This window comes from Chanos chanos, chromosome 7 (assembly GCF_902362185.1).
Source record: "Chanos chanos chromosome 7, fChaCha1.1, whole genome shotgun sequence".
NCBI lineage: Eukaryota > Metazoa > Chordata > Actinopteri > Gonorynchiformes > Chanidae > Chanos > Chanos chanos.
In genome coordinates this window covers 31,216,967-31,243,902 of record NC_044501.1, presented here as the reverse complement: position 1 = coordinate 31,243,902, position 26,936 = coordinate 31,216,967, and the positions used below count along the sequence as shown (strand labels likewise).

At 43.8% G+C, this 26,936-nt stretch overlaps 1 protein-coding gene across 1 annotated transcript in view; it reads left to right on the top strand.

Moving 5' to 3' along the window:
- Positions 1 to 313: 313 nt before the first annotated feature.
- The window catches only part of focad (focadhesin), a 42,629-nt gene continuing 16,006 nt past the window's right edge, over positions 314 to 26,936 (top strand). Inside the window, exons 1-22 of the mRNA XM_030780253.1 lie at positions 314 to 399; positions 635 to 709; positions 1,079 to 1,233; positions 3,633 to 3,731; positions 7,950 to 8,051; positions 8,470 to 8,695; positions 9,185 to 9,391; positions 10,124 to 10,211; positions 10,489 to 10,682; positions 11,794 to 12,054; positions 15,682 to 15,786; positions 16,900 to 17,001; positions 17,856 to 17,986; positions 18,190 to 18,316; positions 18,699 to 18,833; positions 19,185 to 19,235; positions 19,372 to 19,455; positions 19,654 to 19,798; positions 22,245 to 22,433; positions 24,981 to 25,102; positions 25,592 to 25,684; positions 26,429 to 26,517. Coding sequence (XP_030636113.1) covers positions 343 to 399; positions 635 to 709; positions 1,079 to 1,233; positions 3,633 to 3,731; positions 7,950 to 8,051; positions 8,470 to 8,695; positions 9,185 to 9,391; positions 10,124 to 10,211; positions 10,489 to 10,682; positions 11,794 to 12,054; positions 15,682 to 15,786; positions 16,900 to 17,001; positions 17,856 to 17,986; positions 18,190 to 18,316; positions 18,699 to 18,833; positions 19,185 to 19,235; positions 19,372 to 19,455; positions 19,654 to 19,798; positions 22,245 to 22,433; positions 24,981 to 25,102; positions 25,592 to 25,684; positions 26,429 to 26,517 — 2,837 coding nt within the window. The 5' untranslated portion in view covers positions 314 to 342. The remainder of the gene's footprint in view (positions 400 to 634; positions 710 to 1,078; positions 1,234 to 3,632; positions 3,732 to 7,949; positions 8,052 to 8,469; positions 8,696 to 9,184; positions 9,392 to 10,123; positions 10,212 to 10,488; positions 10,683 to 11,793; positions 12,055 to 15,681; positions 15,787 to 16,899; positions 17,002 to 17,855; positions 17,987 to 18,189; positions 18,317 to 18,698; positions 18,834 to 19,184; positions 19,236 to 19,371; positions 19,456 to 19,653; positions 19,799 to 22,244; positions 22,434 to 24,980; positions 25,103 to 25,591; positions 25,685 to 26,428; positions 26,518 to 26,936) is intronic.

The following is a 26,936-nucleotide window of genomic DNA, read 5'->3' as shown; positions in this document are numbered from 1 at the left end:
GGAGTAGGCCACCCTGTAAAGTATTCAGTTCCATTGCCGGCTCATGTTTCAATGATCTGGATCACTTTCTCAGCTCTGCCCTGTGTAACCAGCTGGGCAGCACTTTTTTTTTTTTCCTCTAACTGAACTCCAGCACACCTGATTCAACTACTCAGTGGTTTGATCAGTGCTGTCAATGTTGTACTCAAAACAAAAACCAACAAAAAAAACCCCCTCAAAACAAAACAAAACTACTGTGCGTTTAGGGATGTAGCTTATAAGGTTGATCTCTCTCTCTCTCTCTCTCTCTCTCTCTCTCTCTATCTCTCTATCAGGATAGGCCAGCTACACTGATGTGTGAAGATGTCTGAGAGTTTGAAGAAGAGACTTGAGTTTCCCAGCACTCTTATACAAGCGCAGGTAAAAACACTGGATTCATTTGACTTTCAGCCGTACACTGCTGAGTAAAAAACAAAAAAACAAAAAAAAAACAGCTTAATAAAAGCTTGGTTAAAAAAAAAAAACTAAAAACAAAACTCAATTAAGACGGTGCTGTTTGTGTTCATCTCACTTTGCTGTAAGACGATTTTTGTGTTGCAGCTTGGATGAAGGAAGCCTTTACGTTCTGTTTCTGCCTTTTTCTTTGTGTCCGCAGGCGGTGAGAAGTCTGGTTACGACTGTGCTGAAGGAAAAAGGGCAAAATGAAAAAATCTCTCAGTCCTCCACACAGGTGGGTGCCATCCCACAAACGCACTGCAGGTTCCATTCACCAGCTCCTATTCCAATTAATGTTACTGTCTGTTTATTGTTCCTTATACGGCTGAAAGCAATTGTTTGCTAAAGATTTATGTTATAGACAGATCCTTGAGTAATACTTTTTGCTATAGCTTGTGCAAAGCAAATATTTGTAATATTAGACTAGGCAGCTCTGTCTTGAGAGATTGGGAATCATTCTTTTAAAGCCCTCTCTCTCTCTCTCTCTCCCTCTCTCTCCCTCTCTTTCTCTCTCTCTCTCCCCCTCTTTCCCCCTCTCCCCTTTTCCCTCTCTCTCTCTCTCTCTCTCCCTCTCTCTCTCTCTCTCTCTCTCTCTCTCTTTCAGAGTCTGGCTCTGGAGGCCTTGTGGGACCAGTGCTGCAGTGACACTGGAGTGGTCCGCACTGCTTGCTGTGAGGCCCTGGTGCTGCTGGTGGAGCAAGGCCACGCTGAGCTGCACTACGTGCTCAACAGCATTTTAAACCTCCTGCCCTCAGCCAGGTACTTAAGACCTGCTCTTCTCTGGGCTTTACCACGAAAGACCAAAGCTATGAACCACACCCTTCCCACCCAGCTACATCCCTTCTTATCAACATTCCCAAGCCTGAGTCCCTCCCCTTCTGTCTACAACTGATCTGCCCTGTTCTGTGGATGCACCATCATTACAACTCTTTGAATAAAGCAGCAGACACATACACACACACACACACACATACACAAATATACACACACAAATGCACTTCATTTAGGACAGAATATACGAACCATATAAGAATCGTCTGTGTTGTCGATGCCATTTCATGATACAGATAAAATCAAAATCAGCAGAAAGCTTCTATTTTAACTCCCGGTTCTGTGATAAATGTTTGTTTTATGTAGTGCTCATACTACTGGTCTCCCATGATGAAAGTTATATCACCGTTATGTGACAGAAGGGTCAAATATTTCTTATGAGGCGGCTGACTACTGGCTATCAGTCCTGCTGATGCAATGACTATTGTCACAAAATGGACCCCAGAGGTGTCCTGTAAACTGCCTGAAACCCAATGAGAATCCGCTTCTGCTGCAGTCCTTGGTCAAGTAATGTTCTCCTTGAAATGACGGTAGACGTTAAAATATCCCCATTTCATCCAACTGATGTGTCTGAGAATAGCAATCGTTTGCGCTCATGACTCATAATTGTTCAGCCCATTAACTCCCTCACGCCCGCGACGGAGATCCGACCTATTTAGGCTCCCCGGCTTTCAAACGCGTCAGGAAAAATGACAAGAAATAGAACATTTGTTTTTGGTTTTTTTTTTGTATGCTGCTCAAGTTGGCGTGGCCCCCCCCCCCCCACCACAATCAAAATTTGGGGGGGATTTGGTTTATTCCCTTGTCCTGAAAGAATACACAGCTTTCATAATTCAATGTAAATGTTCATTTTGGTGCCTTTCAGACGATCAGCTTTGTGTGGAGGCAGTTTTAATCTTGTGTTGGCTATGCTGCTATGTGATTATAGTCCCACACACCTCTCACTGCTCATTCGTAGACACGTAGGTTGGGGACAGACAAGCGATGAAACAACTCGGCAACGTACATCTGCATATGTAGACGAACGGGCGGAAAAAAAAAAAAAAAACGTAGAAAGAGAGAGGGAGAGGAGAGGGACGCGGCTTAAGCCTGCGTCTGTCGTCTGCTGCTTGAACCGACCTCGTGTTTGGTCCACAGTTGCACGTGGTTCGAACTGAAATATTACCACTCTGTGGAAACACAAGAAAACGCAAATTTACTGCCTGTATAATTCATCTCCTTGGAGTTAATACAGTAACCAGGTGGAAGCACTTAAAAAAATAAAAATGTAAAAAAGAAAAAAAAAAAAAAATCCAGTACATCTCCATTTTCGCGTCTGGTCTGACACATTGAGGTGAGGATTCGCATGTGTTTTTAAGCTAACGCTGCGCATCTGTGCCCAGTGGGCGTTCTGCGCTCCTCTTTAGTTTCTGCTGCACGGAGTATGCGAATAATCGAACTCACCGCCGGTTACCTTTTAGTTTCAACATTTAAGAGCTCTGCCGAGCTTTGGGTTTTTGGAAGATGAAAGCAGCAATGCAGATGAATTTGCTGTCACTGAGGAGTGATATCCTCCCTTGGTTAATATATACAGTAGTCAAACCCAAAAGGGGGAGACGAGGAGTGGGGGGGGGTGGGGGTGGGGGGGGGGGGCAGCTCGCAGGCACCCAGACGGAGAGAAGCGTACGCTATGAAAGAGGAGGCTTGGGATGAAAAGGAAAGCACGGTTCTCGCTGTCACCCTGAAGTGATTTAGGACGTATGAGGAGCGTTCGACCTACGTACTGTCACGACGGGACGAAGACACTGTCTCTGAGATCTGAACGCATCAACCCCACGGAAGAATCTCCCCCCCCCCCCCTCTCTCTCCCCCCCTCTCTCTCTCCCCTTCTCTCTCTCCCTCTCTCTCTCTCTCCCTCTCCCCCTCTCTCTCTCTCCCCTTCTCTCTCTCTCTTTCTCTCTCCCCTTCTCTCTCTCTCTCTCTCTTTCTCTCTCCCCTTCTGTCTCTCTCTTTCTCTCTCTCCTTCTCCCCCCCCCCCCTCCCCCTCTTTCTCTCCCCCACTGCCTTCCACAACCAGTATGTATGGTTGTTGTCAACTTGCATTAAATTTATGCTAAGTGATGTAGGTCTTCAGGAATAATTATAATAATAATAATAATAAAAAAAGAATAGTTTTCTTGTCTTGACTCCATCTTGGTCACAATGTTCACTTTCTTGCTAGTTCCTTTTGAGCTGTGTCTAAGGCCCAGAACCAGCTGAATGAATCTCAGACAAGCTATACTTTGACAGAGCGCAGAACTGTACTTTTTTTTTAAATCGATATTCATGTTTTTGTTTGTACTTGACAGGAATGTGCAGGGCCTACTAAAGGTGATTGGGAAACTGCTCCAGATTCAAACAAGTCAACAGGATAAAGAAACCCCCTTCACATGCCCCTACTCTATCAGGTCAGTTAATCTCATACTTCCATTACATTCGGTATGACAGTGAATCCATCTTCCCACAAAATCAAATAAAACCCAAATACTTTCACTTTAAGGACCTTTCGACATGTTTCTATTACACTAGGGAATGTTCCGGATAAATAAAATTATTCCGTTCTTATTACCAGACGGACATAAGTTATAGGGTAATAAACAGGAGGAGCAGTGGAGGTCAGGTCACACATCCCTTTGGAACAGACATTAGTGAATTATTGTCCTGAAATTGATCTCTCCATATGATCAACCCAGTTGTTTCCTCGAGGGGGACATCTCATTAATGGTGATAAATGTCTAATTTGGCTAATACGATGAAATCAGCCCATGCTGACTGGCTTTAAACGCTATGCGCTAATTGAATTTCACAGCATGCAGGTTAAGAGAGGACCACACCCTAGAGATTTAGTTTAGCTAGTAGCTAAACACCCAAACCAAATAGAGGTCTTTTTGGCTTTGTTTTTTTTCTTTCTTTCTTTCTTTCTTTTTTTTTTTTTTTTGAAGATGAGGGTCATCGCCATGTCAACAGCAGGAGAGCGTTAGGGAGGTGTGAGACGAAGATAACCTCAGCCTTCGGCCCTCAGTCCTTAATTGTCCCGTAATGTCACCAAGGAAAAGCAACGAGTACTCTTTGTCAGTTGTTCATCCTAACGAGAGCCTAATGAGTGTCGGTCTTAAGAGGGGAAAAAAAAGAGAAGTCCTCCCCAATGAAGGAAAAGGTGAACTACAGGTCAAATGTCATTCTCAGGATTAGTTTTCACTTGGGTCAGCCTAGGGTTCTGATAAAAGTTTCAGGGAGAAAATGAATATGAGCAGTTTCTGTACCTCCTACCTTCCCCGGTGCAGCAAAACAGAAAGGAACGTCTTCCTATGAGTGAAACCATACAGCCTTCATCCAGGCATTTTGTATTAAATCTCCCACAGACTACGCACTTTGAAGTGAACCTATAGCTCGATTCCGCGGCCCCTCTAAATCAGTTACAGTAAAGAGAATTAAGCCACTAGGAACGCCAACTCTTTTTTTTTTTGCTCTCTCTTTCTCTCTCCATTTCTCTCTCTCTCTCCCTCTCTCTCTCTCTCTCTCTCTCTCTCTCTCTCTCTCTTCCACCCCCACTATCTGTCTCAGCCACTCCCTGGCGAGAAGATGAATGGGTAGACGGCTATGATTGGTGCCTTACGCCTGGCACTGGTCGGTTACTGGGAGGGCTTCAGGATTAATGAAGGGTGCCCAGTGGTGCCCATTGTGGCCGTCTGCCCGTTTCTGCCCCATCCAATCTGCCGCGGTGTCACTAAGCCACTTAAACACCCAGCGTGAGCGGAGGGGTTCGGGGGAACAGCCCAATGGCGCGTTCCCGTCTGCTCCGAGCTTCCCTTATGCTCTGTTAACCCTTTCCTCGCCGAAGGAAAAAAAAAAAAAAAAAACACGGTTCAGAACGTATGTCGTGATTTTACTTCCAGCTCTGATCATTGTGGGACTGTCTCGCGCGTGCCGTAGAATTATTTCGAACCAAATATGATTTCTCCATTAAGCAACATTGTTCTTAAAAGGCCCATTGCATTAACAATTTAAAGGAGTTCTCAGAAAATACTGCAAGCCTTTTTTGAGTTTGCCTTTTGTGTGAGTGACTTTCCTCTCTGCCGTGGCGCTCACCAAATAAGGGGAATACGTGGTTGAAGTTTCAGATTTCAGCCTTCACTGCCGCTTATAATCCTCCCAAGTGTGTCAGGTTTGTCTGGCTACAACCGGAGCTGCTTCCCCTGCACTTGTTTTGTCTGCCAGGCTTTGTTTATGAACTTGCCTTTGAACTGTGGCGGCCGTCTGCTGCCCGTCCAGTCATTGTCTGGCCCTGAGAGCAGGTAATGGCACATCAGTCTGCCCAAAGGCAGGATCTGATCAATGGCTTGACCCTGTCCTGGAGCTGAGACATAGAGTAACCAACAGCGAGACACAGATAGATTGATGTATAGGTGCGACGGTTTGCGGGGGGGGGCTACCCTGTCTCCTTTGTCTAGCTTGAGCGACAGGCCCTAAGAAGAAGCGGACAGGCATGCCCTCGGCACGAGAGGGCTTCCTTCCGATTTGGACACCCTTAAAGGAGACTTTGCGATGACTGATGCCATGTTTACCCCTTGTCAACACTGGCTTCTAACCTTTCGGCCTGACCCGGCTGGTTTGTGTTGTGTCCCACGTGAGAGACAACATAAGCAGACGCACCTTTTTTTTTTGTAAACCCCCTTTGTTATGTCTGGTGTGATGTGGTTACATGGTTTGTGAATCGTTTCGCTTTCTGGTTGAAGTTGTTTCATGTCAAGCCTCTCTCGAGAATAAACCGAGCCTTTTGTAATCTCGTGACTCTTATACGGTTGTTTCAAACACGTTTTTGGATGATTTTTGAACATTCGTTTTTGTAGTAAATCCCCTCGTGGCCGGCGCCTCTGCGGTGCACGAGCGTGGAGTTGTTTATTAACTTTTATGAAAGTCATCTCTCTTTTTCGGAGCCTGCGTCTGATCTTATCCAAACTTTCAAAACAGTGTCATTCATTTCTATTTGATATCCAGTATGGGGAGAAGAGAAAAAAAAAAAAAGAAAACTTTTTTTTTTTGTCTGGTTTCTTTCAAAAAGAATAAAACACAAGAACATCAGAAGAAAATTAGGCGGGAGGGCCCGTTCAGATTTCAGATTGTAAAATTATAAAGAGGGTTATGAAGATGTGCAGTTTGAGCGGTGACTGTTTTCCAGACATGTCCATGAACACGAGTTGTTTTACCTCAATAAACAGTATGAGGCAAAGTGAACTTACTTAGCATCTATTCTTAGATACATTTTACGCAAGACGCTATAAATTGATTTAAATGAAGGATGAAAGGGAAGAAGGGAAGAAAAAGGATAATATACATGCTCGTTTTCCACGCCCCTTAGCTTACAGCCAGACAAAACAGAAAGAAGATCAATCACGCTCAAAGACTAGACAGAGAGAGAGAAAGAAAGAATAGACTCTCTATAGCAAGTTTCAGTCATTCTTACTCTCCCTAGAGATCTGTCCATCCATGTGACCATGTGACATCTGCAATTTGCTGCTCTGTGTCTCCGTAACAGAGACGATGCCGTATTTTAAACACCGAACGTAATTGTGACCCCAAGACAAATTATGCGGGTTGAACGCGCGGTGTGCGCGGAGCAGTTACGGGAGACCGCGGTAGAGCGCTCAGCGAATCTGCCACCGGCCAGGCTTTGAGTCCTCCTTTTGTTTGTTTTTTCTGGATGTTGTAATTCTGTAGAATCAAGTGTCCCTTTTGGACCGCGAGGTTCACCATGGACCCTCTGTTTCCCCAGTGGGCTTTGGGCCAGGTCTCAGGCTGGGTTTAGCCCTGCTGACGCCAGTCCCTCTCTCTGCTCGGGGCGGCGGCTAGAGATGCGAGGAGGAGGAGGAGGAGGAGGAGGAGGAGAAGGAGGCCCGGGGTTCAGTCTTTCTGTGGGGTCAGGGGGGCACAGAGGTACTCTGTGTAATGTTTTTTGTGCCTCCTCATTGTCCTTTTCGGGTCTCGTAGCGCCAAGATCCTGTTACCGGGACAGTAGCACCATTTGTAGATGTTGACAGGGACTTTGTTGTGGAGAGGGACCTCTTAGGTGGTCTGATTTTAGTTGGCCTAAACCCCCAGTTATCAGATAGCTGATATACAGTAGTCTGTAGGCTGAGCTTGGAAGCATAGCATGGCTTTGTCATTTGAACTGAAACTGGGTCTCAGTTGCTTTTTCAAAGTGACCTTTATGCTTGCTGCTTCCCCATATTGAACCTCTTTCTCCACACACTGTGGCTTTAATGAGTTAAGCTTAATACGAGGAGAATGTTGTGTCAAGGGCTTACACAGTAGTTATGTTTTCACCCGTACTGTTGTCTCAGTGTCGGAAAACCTCCGCTCTGTGCGTTTATTACTTTTGTACCTCAGCGTTATCATATTATTGGGTATGTTGTTTCAGTCTGTGGATCGAGGCGCTTGTTAACATGATTTTGTGCGTGTGCGTGTGTGCTTATGCTTACGTGTGTGTGCTTATGTGTGTGTGCGTATATGTGTGTGTGCGTGTGTGCGTATATGTGTGTGTGCGTGTGTGCTTACGTGTGTGTGCGTGTGTGCTTATGTGTGTGTGCATGCGTGTGTGTGTGTGTGTGTGTGTGTGTGTGAGGCAGGAGTTACCCCCACCCTTACATCACGGTGCTGGAGAATCGTCCAGACTGTTGGCCCGCGCTGCTTCAGGAGATTGATGACTTTATCCAGCAGGCTGTTGACAGGTTTGCGCTTCCTTTCAGTGCTGTGCCCGCACAACAGGGTTCGAGCAAGCGATAAAACAGACACGCTCTCTCACTGAAACCAAAAACTTTCCCCAAAACAAGTCCTCCACTTCAGTAACACCAACTCAAATACACAACAGGACAAAGCCTTGACTACGTAAAAATATTCTTTCCATGAAATTCCTGTGATAAGTAATATGCAAAATTAGATTATTCCATTAGTACATGTAGATATTGCATGTCACCTTGACACATATCCAGGCTACTTGACATTTATGGGACAGTTTGTTTTAAATTTTATTGGTAAAGTTAGGATCTCATTTTATGAGAATATTTCTTAAATTAGAATTTGCTGTGTCTGGTGCATATGCGTGTGCGTGTGTGTGCGTGTGTGTGCGTGTGTGTGTGTGTGTTGTAGAAATGAGCCTGCTTACGTGGCCATGTTGGCTCCTTTCCTTCGATATCTGTTCTGCGAACCTCAGCGACTGGCTGAGAATGCCTTGCTCAGACACAGCATCCTCCGCGTACTCCTGCCTAAGCGAGAGGAATCCCGCCCCGACCGGGACCAAGGATTGGGTTACCCCAACACGGTGGTGCTCCAAAACCTCATACTGTGTCTCCTTGACCTGATTCCTCACATGCAGGTTAGCCCAAGGATATTGAACAGCCAGCCCGCACACATTCAAAATAGTCTACACCAGGGTTGGGCAAATCCAGTCCTGGAGGGCCGGTGTCCTGCCGGTTTTTGTTTTCACCTCTCAGCTACCTGTTGATTTTCACCTTGAAAACAGGTGTGCACGCTCTTCAGCCAATCACAGATTGTATTTAGTTGGTCAACAAGAAAAACAGCAGGACCATGGCCCTCCAGGACCGGATTTGCCCATCCCTGGTCCACACAGTGCAATATGCATGTATCCTGAGTATGGGAGACAGCATTTCAATGATACTTGATCTAGATAGCGAATAAAATGTCCAAATTGTGCCTTTCTTCTTTTATTTTTTAAACTCTTCTTTTCTTAACTCTCGTCCTAACCCTGACGGTCCATTAATCATCCATAGAGTGATAATTCCCTCTGTACCCGACACTCGGCCCCGTAACGGATGCATTCACCGCGTCGCCTCTGCCCCCGTAGGTGGACAGCGCGATGGCCGTGGTGGAGATAGGCTGCTTGGCAGAGGCTGTGTGCCCGGCTCTGCTCTCCGACTCGGAGCTCTGGAGGACAGAGCGAGCCAAGCTGGCTTTGCAGCTGCTCTGCGCTTGCCAAGTCAGCCTGGAGCTGGGTGGGGAACTCCGTCCTCTCCTCCATACCCTCCAGCAGCTTCTGCCTTCCTGCTCTGAGGTAAGCCCTCGGGACGGGATGGATGGGACGGGAACGCTGAGCTGGCGAGGGGTCGGATTTGTGAATAAGATGTTTAATAATTTGTGCTAGTACAAAATCCTGACCTATTTTCTTTTTTTTTTTTTTTTTTTTTTGCACAAGTTGACAGTTGTGACGTGCTGTGATATGCATGTAAGCATAACATTTGCAACTTGTTCTCAGCCTATCTGTGAGTCAGATACATATGTGATTTACATAAAAAAAAAAGAATATTTGAGATTCTGTTTTAAATGCACAACGCTTCTTAAACCAATGTCTTCGACAAACACTCGAAACAAACCCTCATAATTTATTCTTCTAGCTGTGTATCAGAGGTTAGTAAAATTCTCGCATTTTTGTTGACAGCCTTGCCGCATTTCGTTTAAGGGTATCAGTATCTATACCGAAACAAAAGGCAAAACCGCCTCCCTTCCTAAACAAAACGACTCTATATGAAGCGTATTTGTTTCCCCTCAGGCTTCGAGATTTGTTTTTTTGTTATAGCAGACAAAAATCTGAGAGGCTCGCTACGACGACTTCAAACGGGGCTCACGGTGTGATGCTAATCTCTTCAAAGCCTTCTGTCGTATCGCTCTAAAAGATCCTCGGTGGTTTCACACCAGCCTCCAGCAGTTGTCATTTTGCATTCCGCCTCCCTCAAAGACTCCATCTGTGTCTGCCTGTCTCTTCTTGAAACATTTCTCCTGCCTACAGGACCTCCCATCAGAGCAAACAATCATGGCAGTCTCCCTGCTCCTGCTTCGAGCTTCGACTTTGCACCAGACTGCCCTCCTGGAGCTCGGTAAAGCCCTCTGTCCCCTCTAGTGACATATTTGATGACACAATGATGCAGTTTTCCACATGAGCGAGAGAGAGAGAGAGAGCTTTCATTCGAAGGGATAAGCGTATTATTGCTTTATCTTGCTGCAGTTAAGAAGAATTGTAAATTTTAGGGACTTTGTTGAAGAGCAGGGTGGCATATTAGTGAATACTTCCTTTTTTTTCTTTTTTTTTCCCCGCCAAAAATGCAGAAACTCCCTTTTCAGAACTGGCTGTCTGTTGTTTTCTGTCCCGCACAGCTGCAAAGATAGTGCCCCCCGAAGATGAGAAGCCTCCCTGGGGTTCCACACTGTTGGTGTTGCCCCTGTTGCAGGTGTTTGCCTCCTCCTCCCTGATGGAGGCTTTGATGGACACTCACACAAGGACGAGAAACCAGAACCTGGTCAATTCACTGCTCCAAACGGTCCAGAGAGAGACCTGCGGACCAAAGCAGGTACGGTGAAGGTCCAACGACCCTTCCACTCACTAGAATCCCTCAAGATCCATATCCAGACCATGGAAGTCTTGAAGGAGACCAAGATCAGCCTATGTACACAGGAAATTAGAGACAGAACAAATGTGTAAAAACTATTCATATGTTGCACCATGTTTGTTACCATTAATAACATTTAAACCACTGTGAACCATGGTAAATTTGGTTCCATTTTATCACCGTGTTCAATGGAAAATAATTGCACTATAAAAGCAGTAGAAAAATTAAACTGTGGTTAAAAGGTTAGGGAGTGTGATAGTATAGTAATGAAGCACGTTCGTTTTTTTGTCATCTCCTCTTTGAGTGTGTTGTTTTTCCCAAGAAAACCCACTAAATGTCAAATTCTAAAGAGGACTTGACCGTGTGTTAACTGGTAACAAGTGCTTTAAATGTGTTAACAGCTATTTACTGGACTTCTGGATTAGTTGTGACAAGTAACTTAATGCACCACCACAGACTACAAAACTGTGCTTAAAATTTGCCCTGCTACTGAAGATGATCCTTATTATATATATATATATATGTATATATATATATATATATATATATATATATATATATATATATATATATATATATATATATATGAAACACAAAAGTAAATTGGATGAAACACACCAAAAGAACATTATGTTCTCCATTCTCATTTGACTTACAGTTACACCATATCCCATTCAATGAGAAAACATGGATTTTTTTTTAGTTTAAACTAGGTCAAAGGTTGTTAGAGACTCTGTCATTAGCATACGTTATTTTGCCTAAATGCCTATGTCTTCATGCGCAAATCCGGACCAGGACTTTAAGTCCAAATATCCAGACACCTACATAGACATCTGGGTTTGAGACTTAGGCTGGGTTAATGTTGTCTTGAAGCCGAGACTACAGGATTAAGACTCCATCTGTCCATCCATCTAACCATTTCATTTTGTTTTCATTTTCATCTCATCCAGCCATCCAGCCAATCATTCATCCAAAGCTGGCTTGACTCTGTTCTGTATCAGGTCCTTCATTATCCGTTTATTTATTTGTGTGTGTGTGTGTGTGTGTGTGTGTTTCGAACATTTTCTCCCAGGTTAAAACTCAGCTGACGTTGCCTCTAAGCCTGTGGTACACTGAGCTACAGGTGAGCTCTGGCATCTTACTCCGCCTCCACTCGAACCCCGTGGCCTCCTGCGATTGGCTCTACTCCGTCCAGTCCGTCCTGCCCTTCTGCCAGCGTGTTCCAGACGCTTTGCCTCTCCTGGTCACCCACCTCATCCTCACCGGCGAGAGCAACGTCTGCAGGTTGGCCCTGGACACGGCTGCAGCCATTGCACAGATCGACCCAGCTCAGGTAAAGCCTGGAGTGATAGACATTATCATCAGCCAATCAATTCAATCAGTCTGTGCCTTTAGGCTGTTTGTCATATTCTGGTGTTACAAGTTGTTTTATTTTTTTTTTTTAATACTTTGCAGATGAGGTTGTTAATTTGATCTCACGCTGGTTCTTATGGTCCCACAGCACCGAGTTATAAAAGAACGACTTCTTTGAATTTTGTGTTTGCTTTGTTTTGTTTTAAGGGCTTTTCCAAGTGCCTTTTGTGGATTACACATCGATCACCCACTTGCCGCGCGTGAAAAATTAACGTTATATTAATATATTACATTTGTTCGACAAAAAAAAAAAAAAAAGGGGAGAATGTAAGGCTCCGGTTTGGCTTTGTGTTAAGTAAGGACTAAACATCTCAAGCCTATTGGTATTCTTTACAGCGTGCGGCCTTGTGTTGTCTTTAGCGGGCCTCTTCGTGCCCTTCCGTTTTAATGGCCAGATTATTATCCGGCCATAACTCCACTCATGGGCCTGATGTTCGCTTTACCTCTGAGTAATGAGGATGCTAAATCAGTCTCATTACACGCCTGAGAGGCGCCGTAAGCAAATTACGTTTGGGAATCTCCTACGTTCCGTATCTCATGCTGATTTTTTTTTTTTTAATTTATTTATTTATTTATTTATTATTAAATTACATCTATGTTTGTTTGCGTTGGTTTTTCCTCTGAAAGTGAGAGGCAAGCACGCAACGTCCTCTTCTTCTGAAAGGCCTCGGTATCACAGAAATTCCAAGACAAAGATTTAACTCAGTAGTGCATAGAATTGTCAGTTCCATATGTTTCGATTTGAATCGTGTTGCGTCAGTGCCGAAGAGCAACTCCAGGATATTTTCGCTGAGAACATTTTGTTCCTGGGCACATATTATCCATTTATGTCAAATTCGGTTAAATAGGAGTCTTTCAACTGCGGGATACAGGTGATGGTCTCTCTCTCTCTCTCTCTCTCTCTCTCTCTCTGTGTCTCTCTGTCTTTCATACGCACACACACACACTCTCTCTCTCTCTCTCTCTCAAGTGCACGCACACACACACACGCACACACACACACAAACTCTGTCTCTCTCTCTCTCTCTCTCTCTCTCTCTCTCTTTTTCTCTTTTTCCCCCTTCTCTCTATTTTTTCCTCTGCCAGCCCCCCACTCCCCCCCTCCCCACCCCTACTTTTCCTTTTTTAATGGGGTGCAGAGGTAGAATTTCGTTACTGTGGAGCAAAATCACTTTTCCCTCCTCTTTACCCCCACCACTTCCATCTCCGACCACTAAGCATGCAGATGTCACTGTTGCTAGGCAACATGCTCAGTGCACAGGAATGGAAGCGATAAGTACTTTATGTAAATGAGGCTGTATTGGTGATGGTGCCAGCGTGTCCTGCCACCAGAAACCAGGGACTTGTGAAGTCCGTTCTTCTTACCTATTAAAAGATTTAGATTTTTTTTTTTCTTTTTTTAAGACCAGTAAATGGGTCAACGGGCAGGTCTATAGTTTACGTGTACATTACAGATTACAGCTCGTTTCAATGAAGTTTTGGGCTGAACTTTTTAAGATTTTTTTTTTTTTGGCCATTTTATGAAGGTCTTCCAAGATATGGTCGTACTGTAAAGATCTGTCACTGTGGATTTTAACGAGAGGAGCACAGACAATGGGGGAGACAGGACATGACCTGTCAACGGTCAATATAAAACCAATACGTTCTGAGAAATCTCCTTATTAGCTACTGCAGCTTAGCCTTAGACGTAACAACATTCTGAGCTACAGAGATACCTATGATATATGGCTTTTAACAAAGTATTGTTTTCATAAAAATGTATCCTTCCGTAATTCTGCTCCCTCTTGGTTTAAAGCCTGTTAGCCAATCAGCTCTCAGGAAAGAGCTGCAATTTGTTTTTGTAATGGGCTTCACAGTGTGTTGTCTAATGGTTTGAATGAAATTTAGAAATTGCTTATTGTCACTTAGGCAAATGTGAACTAAATTGCGAAAATAATATTTCACCATTCAACAGACAATATCACCCCAAACACCCTATATTTTATTCTACCACTGCTTCATCATTTTTTTTTTTTTTATTCAGTTAGTTGCACTTTTTGTTAATTCTTTTTTACCATCCCCATTCTACCTTCACACCTTAGCCTGTTCGTCTTTATCGACACACATTGGAGCTGTTAATTGGCTGCCTTGTGGGGGGTCAGAGGTGAAACCGAGCTGGAAGGGCGGGTCACCCTCTCGGCCTGCCCAGGGAGGGGCGCATTGTGGGACGTTCGGGGTTAATCCTAGTTCAGAGGTTAGAACAGCGTCTTGGGGTGGGTTAAGATACCACATGGGGGAGGGAAGCAGTGACCTGAGGTTCTCTACTCCGTGGGGTCAAGCAAAGTGTGCTTGGGAAGTGGCTCATTTGTGCCGAGTGACCAACAGTCCCCAGAGCAGCGTGAGCTACGGAACACGGCTGATCCTAGATCAGTAATTAGAGGGAGGTGCTACCGATGTGTTAAGAGGGCCTCTTTGAGCAAGTCGTCGCCTGTGCCTAATTGAATGTGACTACTGACCAGTTTTGGCAGAACTGTTAAAGAGTTCCAGTCCGCTTCTCAGACCAGTGACATGTTATGAAGCACTGACTGGTCTCTAAGTCGATCCGAGCTCTCCAGTTCACTTTTTATGATCGACATACGTATCCGTCAAGCGAGTTTGCGAAAACACACACTTTGAAGACCGCGGACGTGAGGTTTCGGGAAGCGTTGCGGTCTTTACGCTCTTCCCGAGCCTCTCTTGTGCGGTTACTGGATTTATTTTATTTTAATTTTTTTTTTGTATTTGGAGCTGAGAGATGGGATTTGACTCTTTTGGCTCGGATGAAAACCTCCTCCTCTATTCCTCGGTGCTTGACTCCAGCTCCGCCCTCGGGCTAAACACATCAGGATGTTCTCCGTCAATTCTTAAGAGCTGAGGAAACCCGGGCCGCGCGCCAATGCTAGAACGTTCTCCGTACTCGACAGAGCGCGGGACAATTTAAGAAGATGCTACCAGCAATCTCGGAGAGAGGGAGAGAGAGCGTGAGGGGGAGTCGAACCCGCTGCTGGAAGCGACTTCAAAGCTCGCGGAGCACTCGGTACTTTCTCACCATGTGGTATCCTGGTATTCTCTAAGTCCACGCTAAAGAGATGGATCACTTGTGACAGCCTTGTGCGGGCTTAGCAGAAGCGGTAATGAGAACAGTGAAAAGAATTGTGCAAAAATGCAGACACCCCCCCCCCCACCCCCTTAAAAAAAAAGCATCTAAGAGCAGACATGCTTCCATGCCTCACTGCAATTTGGTGTTTGCGCTCTCTCTCTCTCTGGCTCTCTTTCTCTCTCTCTCTCTCGATCTGCCTGTCTGTCTTACTCATTCACTCTTATTCAATCACTTTCTCACATTCTGGTTGCCCTGTTATTCAGTATCGGTTTATTTAATCAATTATCCCCATGTCTCTGTCCCCATTGCCACCTTTTTTCCCTCTTAATTTTGCACTTATTGAAATATGTACTCATTGGTGTTTTTTGTTAATGGGCCTCTCTCTCTCTCTCCCTCTCTCTCTCTCTCTCTCTCTCTCTCTCTCTTTAGGTCCCTTGTCTTCTCCCAGTCCTGATGTTTAAATTGAACAGGATTTCTGATCCAGCTCTGTCTCACTCTGTACTCTACACCTTACCAAAACTAGGAACCCACAAGGTACAATCAATAACGCAACTACATTCACCACTGATGTTCGTCACATTAATACTCTCCACATAAAGCCAAGCTTATTTATGCAATACAGCTAGCCAGTTCTGCCAGCAGAAATTGTGTTGTAACACACATCTCATCTGTTTCTGTTAGTTTTTCAAGGCTTGTAAGGTTTATAAGTAATTCCTTATGCTGTGAACTATAAAAGAGAAAAAAAAAAAAAAAGAATCTTTTCAGAGCTTGCAGTAACACAGATAGCTTGGCATATAAAGGGATTTGGGATGTAATTATGTTTCCTTGTTTCTATGGAAACTGCTCACCTGGCTGTATATACTCGGCCACATCCATAAAACCTTGACTTCTCCATTGTCATACTCACCATTGTTATTCATTGCTTCCCTACACAATGCATATTATTTATAGAGAGGACCCCCCCCTCCCTTTCCTTAAATGGCTGCATGTACAGTATGTGGGTATGGGAGCTCTGACATTTCGCTCACTGCCTGGAAAAAAAAAACAAAAAAAACGCTGCATCATCAAAATGTCTTCCCTCAGACTGCATATTTAAACAGGAAATGTCACAGTGCATGAAATGTAGGTAAAAAAAAAAAAATAAATAAAAAAGGGAAATTGTTTTGTGGCTCCCCATCCATCAACACGGACCGTATACCCGTAATGTGACCCGCATGATTATCCCGTGTACGCCTTAAAAAAAAACTTCGCCGGTCTCTGAAAGCGGTCGTGATTTTTACGGTTATTAAACCCGCTGATACAATGTTACCCCTTGCCAACACAGTTCAGTTCTCATCCTTTAAGTAAATAACAGGAAGTCTAATGCACTCACAGACCAATATCCAATGTTATTAAAGTATTTCAGCGGTACTTAAGAGAATAGGCAGGTAACATTTTAGCATTCAAACTACCAGATTTCATCCTAAGATCCTTTCGGTTAAGATGTAAGTGCACTTAGGGGGACAGCCGTAGAAGCCCGTTGGTCGGCCATCTAAGCGATCTGTCGCTGACCCCTCCCTGTCTCTTCTATTTTTCTCTTCTTTTCTTTTCTTTTCTTTTCTTTTTTCTTTTCTTTTATTTTATTTTACTTTTCTTTTTTTTCCCCAGTTTTGTGTGCCACAGGTTCTTCATGTTCTCCAGACTTTGGGAAGCAACCCCAAACTGCGGGCCGTGTCTCTGCGTTTAATGACTGCCCTGTGGGAAAAGGAGGTATGCCATTACCCTCACTGAAACAACACTTGGGTTAAACGTAGAAGTCAACACTGTAATTTTTCCAAGTTCTCACCCTTCATTCACTTTTATTTTCCATACGTCTTATATTACGGGCGGTCGTGTGGTTTTGGTATGTCTTAATGATTAAGGACCAGTGATTTCTTACCCTGTCTGAAGCGTAGCTGTCATCCATAACGCAATAAAACTAGATAAATAACAGTGTCGTAACACTGCTCCGTCTGTTAAACTCCATCGCTCCAGCGGCGGTAGATTTACCGTGTAAACCGAGGTAGCTTTGCCTAGGGTCCAGTTTGGAGTTGTTTTGGGATCTGTCGAAAATTCTCCGAGCGGAGGCGGTACGCGGCCGCGCCGCGTCGCGGCGTGTTAAGCATGCGTTTCCTTGCCCCCTCTGTTTTTTTATGGGCAGATTAATATCCTCCTGAAACTTTACTCACGGGCCGATCTTCCTTTACCACTGAGTAATGAGGATGCTAAATCACACTCGTTACACGGCACCCGAGAGAGGCTGCGACTGTGCTGATAAGCCAAAAAAGAAAAAAAAAGCCAAGGACGTGCAATAAAGTTACACTCTCCTCGTTGGCTGTCCAGTTAGAGAGCTTGGAAAATAAGATTTGCTTTAATGCGATCAACCTCTTATTTGTTGTCATATTTCACGGCTGTTTTACAACGTCGTCTGAAGTTGATTAATGACGCAAAGGCTAATTTGTAGCGTTTACTAACTGCCGGCTCTGGAAATAACAGCATAGCTTTTGACTTGATGTAATGGTTGCTCCCATCTCTCTCTCTCTCTCTCTGTGTGTGTGTGCATGTGCATGCGCTTGTGTGTATAGGACAGAGTGTATCCTGACCTGCAAAAACTCATGGCGGTCCTGGAAAAATCCTCCACGGTGGTGGGGAAGGAGACGCAGTGGGAGCAGATCTTGGCCAGAGCCGCCTGCGTGAGAGACATCTGCCGAGAGAGGTCAGGACTCCCCTCGCCACGACCAACTGTCACTCTCCTCTCGCTCTCCTCTCACCTCACCGACCCGCCCTCGACAGCCGTCGCCTGTTCTTAAAAGCAAACTGACCCTCCCTCACTTAGCTCAACACAGCTCTGGAGCTAACCGTAATTATAGACTTATTTAGTTTGTACCTTTCCATATTTCTTTTCTCTGCCTCCTACAGGCCTTACCAGCATGGGGGAGATATGCTGGCTGCTATTTCTCACACTCTGGGCCAGTGTAGCAGACAGGATCAAGCCACCCCGGCAGCCATGGCCCTACTGGCCCTCCAAGAGCTCTGTCGAGCAGAGGTCAGAGAACTGCTTTGTTCACAGCCCCGCAAACACACCCACCCACATGTATTTCAGTTCTTTAGTTGGATTTTTTCTAGTTTTTTTTATATCCTTTTTTTTGTTTATTTGGGGGTGAAACTTTTTTTGTGCTTGCGTATTCAAGCTCCCAAAATGCACGGCCTTGCGTCGCTTTAGACGTTTTTTGCAGTAGCTGCTGCCGGGATGTTCACGCATCGTGACAGAGACTCCTTTTGATTGCACGAGGCTGTCAAAAGCGATCCATCAAAGACTACAGCGATGGAGACTTGTCTTCAGCTTAACACGCAACGCAGCATGCTTTCAGAATCCAGGCCGTTCCTGCTCGATTCGCCCGTTCCGTTGTTGTTTTTCTCCCAATCAGGTGGTCGATATTGGTTCCACATGGAAAGCCCTTTCACCCAAACTGAGCTGTGACTCCAGACCCCTGGTGTTGAAGGCTACGGCGGAGCTGCTGGCACTGGTGCCCCACTTGAATGTGAAGACAGAGGAGTATGAGGTACTCGACCTCCTGTGCTTTCTTTTTTTTTTTTTTTTTTTTTAATTTTTATTTTAACCGTGAACCCAATCGTAATCGACACGATGGATGTCGAATTACGTAGCGTCTCTCGGGTTCAAGTTGAGAGTACCCTTAAGACTTCACGTTTGCAAGTGTTCACTTATCGCTAAGCCTTTGGTCAAGTAAATCAAGTACTTTAGTGCTGAGTAGAGAAAAAGTGCCACGGATCCCCCCTGGGCTGGAATGGGGACATACTGGAGCACAGTTGTGGAATATATTTTTTTGCTGAATATAGTCTGAAGTTTTACTGGTGTCCTTGATCTTTTTTTCCCCGCCTTTTTTTTCTGACAGAAATTCCGCAGTGAAGCTGTCAGTATTCTTTGGGGATACGCTTTCAATCGGGTCAGTGTTGACGTTTCTATTGGTAACAAGTACAAATTCTTTGATCTGTCAGAAATTTTAAAGAATTGTTCCCAACCCTAGTAAATTACAGAATAGGCTTTTTATCTTATTTTTTTTTTTTCCCGTTTCTCTTTAGGACCCAGAGGTGGCTAGCAGTGGCTACAAGGCACTCTCGGAGTTCCCAGAATCATGTCATTCTATTTTACACCTCCCTGAGCAAGTAAGAACCTTCAAAAAAAAAAAAATGTTTCTATGACTTTATCCCAGCGGTCTCTACGTGAGAAATCAGTTACTCTTTTAGTAAAGTGTTACTTCACTAAAAGAATTTTCAGTATGAGTTCATTAAAGTGTGTCATGAAATTTTATCTTCATCCTTGTCATAACATCCTTTAAAATGATTGTTTAATCTTCCGATTAGGCGAGGCCGCTGGTCAAGCAGCCAGACAATGAAGATGAAGAGACCCAAGAGGCCGAAACAGAAAAAGATGAAGAGAAAGATGTCTCGGTACCAGGAACTTCTTACGTAAAGCTGATTGGTCTCACACCAGGAGCAGTGCTACCAGGTACTATCACGGTGCCTCCTAAATATGGAAAGGACATGAAGTACCCATCAAGTGGTTCTTACTCATTCTTTTAGAGTTGGAAATTAGGTTAAATGTTGATTTGGTGAGCTATATCAGACACAGCGTAAGAAGGTGCAGGTGTACCTTTAAAATTCAGAATTGGGAGTTCTGGAGACTTGCTGCATGACAAGACAAATGGTCTTTTAAGGTTCACAGACGCAAAAGAAATGAATTGAGTTAAATTAATTAAGTTGAAATCTCGTCTGTTAAATTTACATCCATAAATATATATATTAAAATAACCGTAACCATGTGAGCTTGTATTATGAGGCAAATGAATAAAAAAGTTTGCAGATCTTCTTCTGGGGGGTGGCACGGTGGCACAGTGGGTAACGCTGCCGCCTCACAGCAAGAAGGTCCTGGGTTCGATTCCTGGCCGGGCCTTTCTGTGTGGAGTTTACATGTTTGCATGTTCTGTGTGGGTTTCCTCCGGGAGCTCCGGTTTCCAGTCCAAAGACATGCAAGTCAAATTGGAGATACTAAATTGCCCCTAGCTGTGAATGTGTGCATGAATGTATTTGTCTGTGTGTCTGCCCTGCAATGGACTGGTGACCTGTCCAGTATGTTTCCCTGCTAGGATAAGCTCCAGCTCCCCATGCAACCCTAATTAGGATAAACAGCTTTGAAAATGGATGAATGAGATCTTCTCTCAAAACCATCCATCACATTTAACAACTGTATAGCGTCTGCGAAATGTATAAAAAGAAATAATGACAACAGTTTAGTCCCGTGTTTTACTAGAAGCTGAATAAAAAATGTATTGCGACACATCATCCCTTGAAACCACAGAAACCACCATGACTTTATCGTGCTCGTCATCCCTCGAGACCACAAGAAAGCACGATGACTTTATCTTAAATCTAAACTATCCGTCACGCTCTCCTCTCGACTCTCTGTGCCGAAACAAAACACCGAGGCGGTAGGAGAACCGCCGTCGCCACCCCGGTCGGCAGGTAAACCGGAAAGTTATGTGTGCCCCGAGGAGTCGATTTGAGCTTTTCATAAAGCAGTTTTCTTTCCACGTGCCCTCGGTCGTCTTGAACCCCAGTGTATCAGTCATATCCAGTATTTGGGACATTTTAAACTGGTAAATTGACCCTCTGTGCTCTTTTCTGACACGACTTTGATGATCAGTCTGACCAGGCATGGGTTTTCTTGTTACCCCACGTGAAACGTAATACACGTTCGCAGAAAACTCTGACATCAAATGTCAAGTTCCCTTCCTGTGGATCCCAACGTCTTTATTGTCTAGCTGCTAAAAACTGCAAGTGAAACAGATAGGAGGAGTAGATGGACTTTGGAGCTAATTTTCTAATGGAGTTCACCGTGTGCCAACCTGTGTAATTCCACTTGAGCAACATCTACATGATGTGTGTAAGGAGAATGTAAGGAAAACGGATTTTTTTGTTTGTTTGTTTGTTTGTTTTTTTCTGTCAGAAGTAGGTACATGTATGGTTTGCCAACATGCCTACTACATTGTACATGATATCATCCCTGAAATTGCAGTTTTTAGGTTTTTTTTAAAGAAAAATTTGATGATTTTAATGTAAATTCAGTCATTATGAAATTCTCTGTAGGTCTTTAATATGCAAAGTGTTCGACAAACTAAGGAAACCAAAAAACATAACGCTATTTTCTATGGATCAAAGATATCTTTAACCCCCTCCGTATTGAACAGACGAGTAGGAGGCGTGATTGGGATTTGATGAAAGTGTGTATTTGTGTGTGAAAGTACTTAAGTTTGCGTAAGCAGGAGTCGATGTCTGCCCCATTCTGTCAGCACTGTAATTACCCCTCACAAAGGAATCACTCATCCTCGTCCGAGACGGTTTCTGTCCCCCCCTTAACCCCCACCAACACCCAGTGTTGTGCCCCTTTACCCTTTCTGTTCCCTCCGAAGCTTTGGGGGTCAGCGTCTCGGAGCAAGGTTAACTTTGAACAAGGCCAAATCTGTCCTAGTGAGGGACTCACACACAGTCTCAAAGGACTCAGAATGGGAGTGCAGTGGACTGGCTAGAATGGGAATTACATCAGTAAGCAACTGTCAAGACTCATTGGATTTGAATTCTCCTAAACCTTATTTAGGGGTAACACATTTCAATATGTTGAGGTTGTTACCTCAGCGTGCAGTTTTTTTTTTGTTTTTTTTTTTTTGTCCCCTTCAAATCAGTTCTCTGTGCAGAATCGCTTAATCTACCACGGAATGGAAAGGTGTTTTTCAGGCATGAGTTCGATCCAGCAGAGTGGAAAGGACTGTTAGAAAAGTAAAGATTTGCGTGTAAGAGTTAACAGAGTGTTCACCAGTTAAAAAAAAAAAAATCAGCACTGACTTTATTGTCTAACTTGCTTTTTCCCCCTCCCCCACCCCCACCCCTGTTTCACACAGCACTTGAAAGCTTCCTTACTTCATTGGTTAAGCAGGAGATGAGCCAGATGCCTCGTGGAGTGTACCACTCTGCCTTGAGAGGGGGGAACCTCCGCTCAGACCAGGGAAAAACTGTGGCTGGCATCCCAGGTTTCATGCTGAAAACCTATGAGAAGAACAAACAGCCGGGTCTGAAACCTGGCCTAGCAGGTAGGCTTTTTGTCTGACATAGTTTTATGATTTTTATGGAGTGGCTTTGATCACACTTGTGATCATGGGGCAATTTAATTAAAATATGTATTAAAAACACTACTTAAAGTATACATTAAAGTACATACACACACACACACATATATATATTGGGATTGGGTGGTATCAAGGTATTACGGCATACCGGGGTATTTAGAGATCCTGAAGGTATGATTTTCTATACCGTCAAAAAGTGATACGGAGATATTGTATTGAGGCAGGGTGACAAGGTGTCCCGCTTTGTGTTGGACTGCACAGCATTTTCACCTTTCGTCCTGCATCCTGCATACTGAGATAATGTCCCACTTTTTCACTGGTCATTGGGTTTTTAATTGACAGAAATAAGAACACACGGATGCGTTCTTTTACCCGCCCGGCACGTGAGCCGCTTATGCAGGTGCAGCATAGTTTCTACTCTATTGAACAGTCATTTAACGCTAAGTCAAAATCACCAACCTGGCTCATAAAAATGCAACCTACCAAAGCTTTTCCAATAACCTGCCTTTCATCCAATGAGCAGAGAAGGCCGTCATGAAGAGGCTTGACGGCCTTCAATCAAACTGTGCAGACCTGTGAACTCCACGGCTACGTCACACAAACAAACTTGGTAGATACGAAGATAAAAGCTGCCAGGCGACATCATGGCCTCAAAGAAAGGAAAATGTCCTTTTAGAAGATAATGGGCTGCGACATATTCCTGGGTTTTCTTACTTAACTTTTTTCCAGTTGAGGAATAGTAAAATTATATTAGCCCGCTCATCTTGGCATTGTATGCTTCCGAGCGATATCTCATGACTGCTCTAACACTGCGAGCGACAATAGGTTTACCGACAGCCTGAGAATCAGCCGTTGGTTAATCCGTCAGTGGTTATCTAAACGCCCTAGTAATTTTACGACTGTATGATGAATATCGATTCCATATGCGCATTTATTTTTTTCACGTTGTACAGGTTGCTTTCGTTTTCTTTTATTCTATATCGTTTTGTACAAGGGAGGGGATATTGATGGCCTAACTGGCGTGCTGTGGAATCGACTAGAGGACAAAGTGTAGGTGTTTATGAGCCAAAAGACAGAGTACAAATGTTTCTTATTCAGTTAGATAATTATAGTTATAGTTATATCAGAGTTTTAGGTTACCTCTCAGCGTTGGTAAAATGTCCCACAGTCCTACGCAAACTTGTCCCACATTTGGTTTACTTGCATCTGGTCACCCTGCCCCGGGGTGATCATGTTGTGTGTTCGAGGAATGAGAAATAAACAAAGGGTGATCTTTTTAACTCTTCAGCAAGGAGTTGTCTCCGACATCTGTATCTGACTGCTGTCACCAGCAGCTCAACTTTTACGATTTTTTTTTTTTACACAAATACCGTCATATACCGTATACCCCTGTGAAATGCCCGGAAGGTATGGCGGTATGAAAAAATCGATACCGCCCAAGCCTAATATATACAGTATATATAACTCATAAGTATAACTCATAAAAAACAATAATATTGGTATGATCTGTAATTAATATATGTATATAATTATATGAATATATATATTTTTTAATTACAATACTATGCCAATATTATAGGTTTTTTTTATGAATAATGAATGAAATGAACAATACTCAGAAAACAGAGGTCATCATGACTAGCTGTAGTCACATGACTTATACTCGTTTACACCAGTCAGATTCTCCACTTTCTCTCTCTCTCCCTCTCTGTCCTTGGCTCACTCTCTCAGGTGAACATTGATGTAGTGTTTGTTTGAAGGCAAAGGTGAAAGTGTATCAAAAATCTTTGCCTGCTTTGATCGTGTTTATTCACCATTGGGTTCTTGGATTAAAACTAATCTGTTGACTGAGATTTGATGCATTTCCGGAGCTGAGCATGCTAACATTAGCATCAACCAAAATAATGATTTCTTCTAAGGAGACTAATTGTTAGAACCATGAACCATGGCTACTACAGCCAGTGGAGTGGAACAAACCAGTGGAGCTGTTTTAAGCAACATAAACATAACCAGTAACCACACCAAGTCTGGAATGACCAGAGGATTCCCTTGAATTACTCTTCCTTCAGTTCTTGTAGATTTTTATATATTCTCATACCACTTAATAGCCCAACGACTATTCATAAACTTAAACCTGTCAGAGGAGGAAGGGCACCCCCTTCTGAGTCTGGGTTCTGCTCAAGATTTCTTCCTGTTTCAGCCAAAGGGAGTTTTTTTCTTGCCACTGTTGATGTAGGTTTGCTCATTTAGGTTCCAGGCACAGTATTCTGTAAAGCTGCTTTGTGTCAGTGTTGGTTGTAAACAATAAAATTGAATTGTATTAGTGATGGAAGAACCTTTGTACAAATTAAATTCATGCATAAAGTAATTAAGACACTAATGAACACTGAAAACATCTCTGCCTTAAAAGTACAGAGGCTATTAGCATGAGTTAATAAATGTTGATTAAAAGTTAATTAAAAGTTAAATTAAAAAAGTCACTTATAAAAAGTTGCAACCTTTCCATTTCAGCCGGCCTTCTACTTTGTTACGATCTGCCTGTGCAGACTGACAGAGATGGACGACCAATCAACCGCTTCCTCGTCAGCAGAGGGCGGAGTTATCAGCAAATGATATCTGCCCTCATTCATGAGGTACTTATATTCACATACTCCTTTCTACCTCCATCCTGCACCTGTCTACCCTTCTTTATTCTCTCATTCATTTCTTGATGCCCTCATTGTCTGTCTCACTTATAAATAACTTCTGTTACCTGCTGTTTAAAAAAAAAAAAAATGGCTTCATTTGAAAGTGGGTGTGACCAAAACTGATCCGTAAATGGCATGCAGTGCAGAAACAGACATATTGGTCTCACTGGCTGAATGAGGCACAGTTAAGTTTTATTCTCTTTCTTTTGAATGTTTTAGTAGTGTTTTCCAGCAGTTTTATTTTTGAAAGTGGTTCGGTTTTAGTCAGAAAACAATTCCAAATTTCATCTTGAGCTTTGGTGACGCCACCTGGTGGAGCCTATGATTGTATGCTTCAGTTCTAGCAGTTGTCTGAATCGCTGTCTCTTTCTCTCCCTCTCCCCTTCCTCCCTTTCTCTTTCTCTGACTGTTTCTCTCTCTCTCTCTCTCTCTCAGGTGAACATTCAGCCATCTGAATGGCATCGCTCCCTCCTCCTGCCCCAGGCCTGGAGAGGCTTCATGAGTCGGGCTTATCATGCCGTCCTACAGGTACTTGTGTGTGTGCGTGTGTGTGTGTATCTGTGTGTGTGTGCGTGTGTGTGTGTGTGTATGTGTGTATCTGCGTGCTATGTGGGTTCTCTGGATTCCTGTAAGGTGTGTTCTACCTCTGACTCTGGCTGTCAGCACACTTCTGTTGATTTCACTCACACACCTCACACACACACACACACACACACACACACACACACCCACACCCACACCCACACCCACACGCACACACCTCACACACACACACACCTCACACACACACACACACACACACACACACACAAACACACACACAAACACGCACGCGCAACACGACCTGTCAACGTCCTCTTCAAAGAGGGGCACATAATGCGAGATTATTGTAAACATACACCAGAACTGAATCACATTAGTACTCTGCAGTGCTAGAGTGAAACAGGCTTTCAAAACATGAGCACTTTGACTCTCTGACTTAAAAGCGGTAGGAAGTCAGACAGTGGCTTAAAAGCCAGCACACGTAGCCACATAACAACATGTCTGAAGTGACTGCAATTCTGAACAATATTTAAAAAATAAATGCCCGGATAGTTTCTGTGTTTGTTTTTTGAGCATTATTTTTTTTCATGAAAGAACTTTTGCATTGTAAAGAAATTTTGTTCCTTAAAATGTCTACTGATCGGTTTATTGTCATGACCACTGCTTTGATTGGTCGTCATAATTGTCATAGTAACCTGTTGTCATGGTTTTTGTGACTGTGCTGTCCAGGGTCGGAGAGCAGAGCTGGAGATGCAACAGAAGCAGGGAAAGGAGAGTCCAGAGGAACTACAGTACAAGCAACACTGTGCATGGCTGTGGTGAGATAACACACACACACACACACACACGCACCACAAGCACAGGGTGCAAAAAAAGCATCTTTAAAACATTGCAAATGCTATATGCTATATGTGAGACAGACAGCCACACACACCTACAGACTCTTACACAACAGAACACCACTCTGTTCTGGGATGTAAGGGACACAACACGCGCACGCGCACACACACACACACACACACAAACCCGTACCTGCCCATTAGACATCAATACATGTTTTCCTACTCGTATACACATTTACCGACGTGTCAGGCTTGAACTGACAACCTATTGCTATTGTGCAGCTGTCAGAAACAAGCTCACTTGCCCAGCTCACCTGCTCCGTTCACTTTCTCTTTGGTCGTGTATTACCTTATTAAAAATATCAAGAGCGAGTAGCAGTGACCTTTATGGGGAT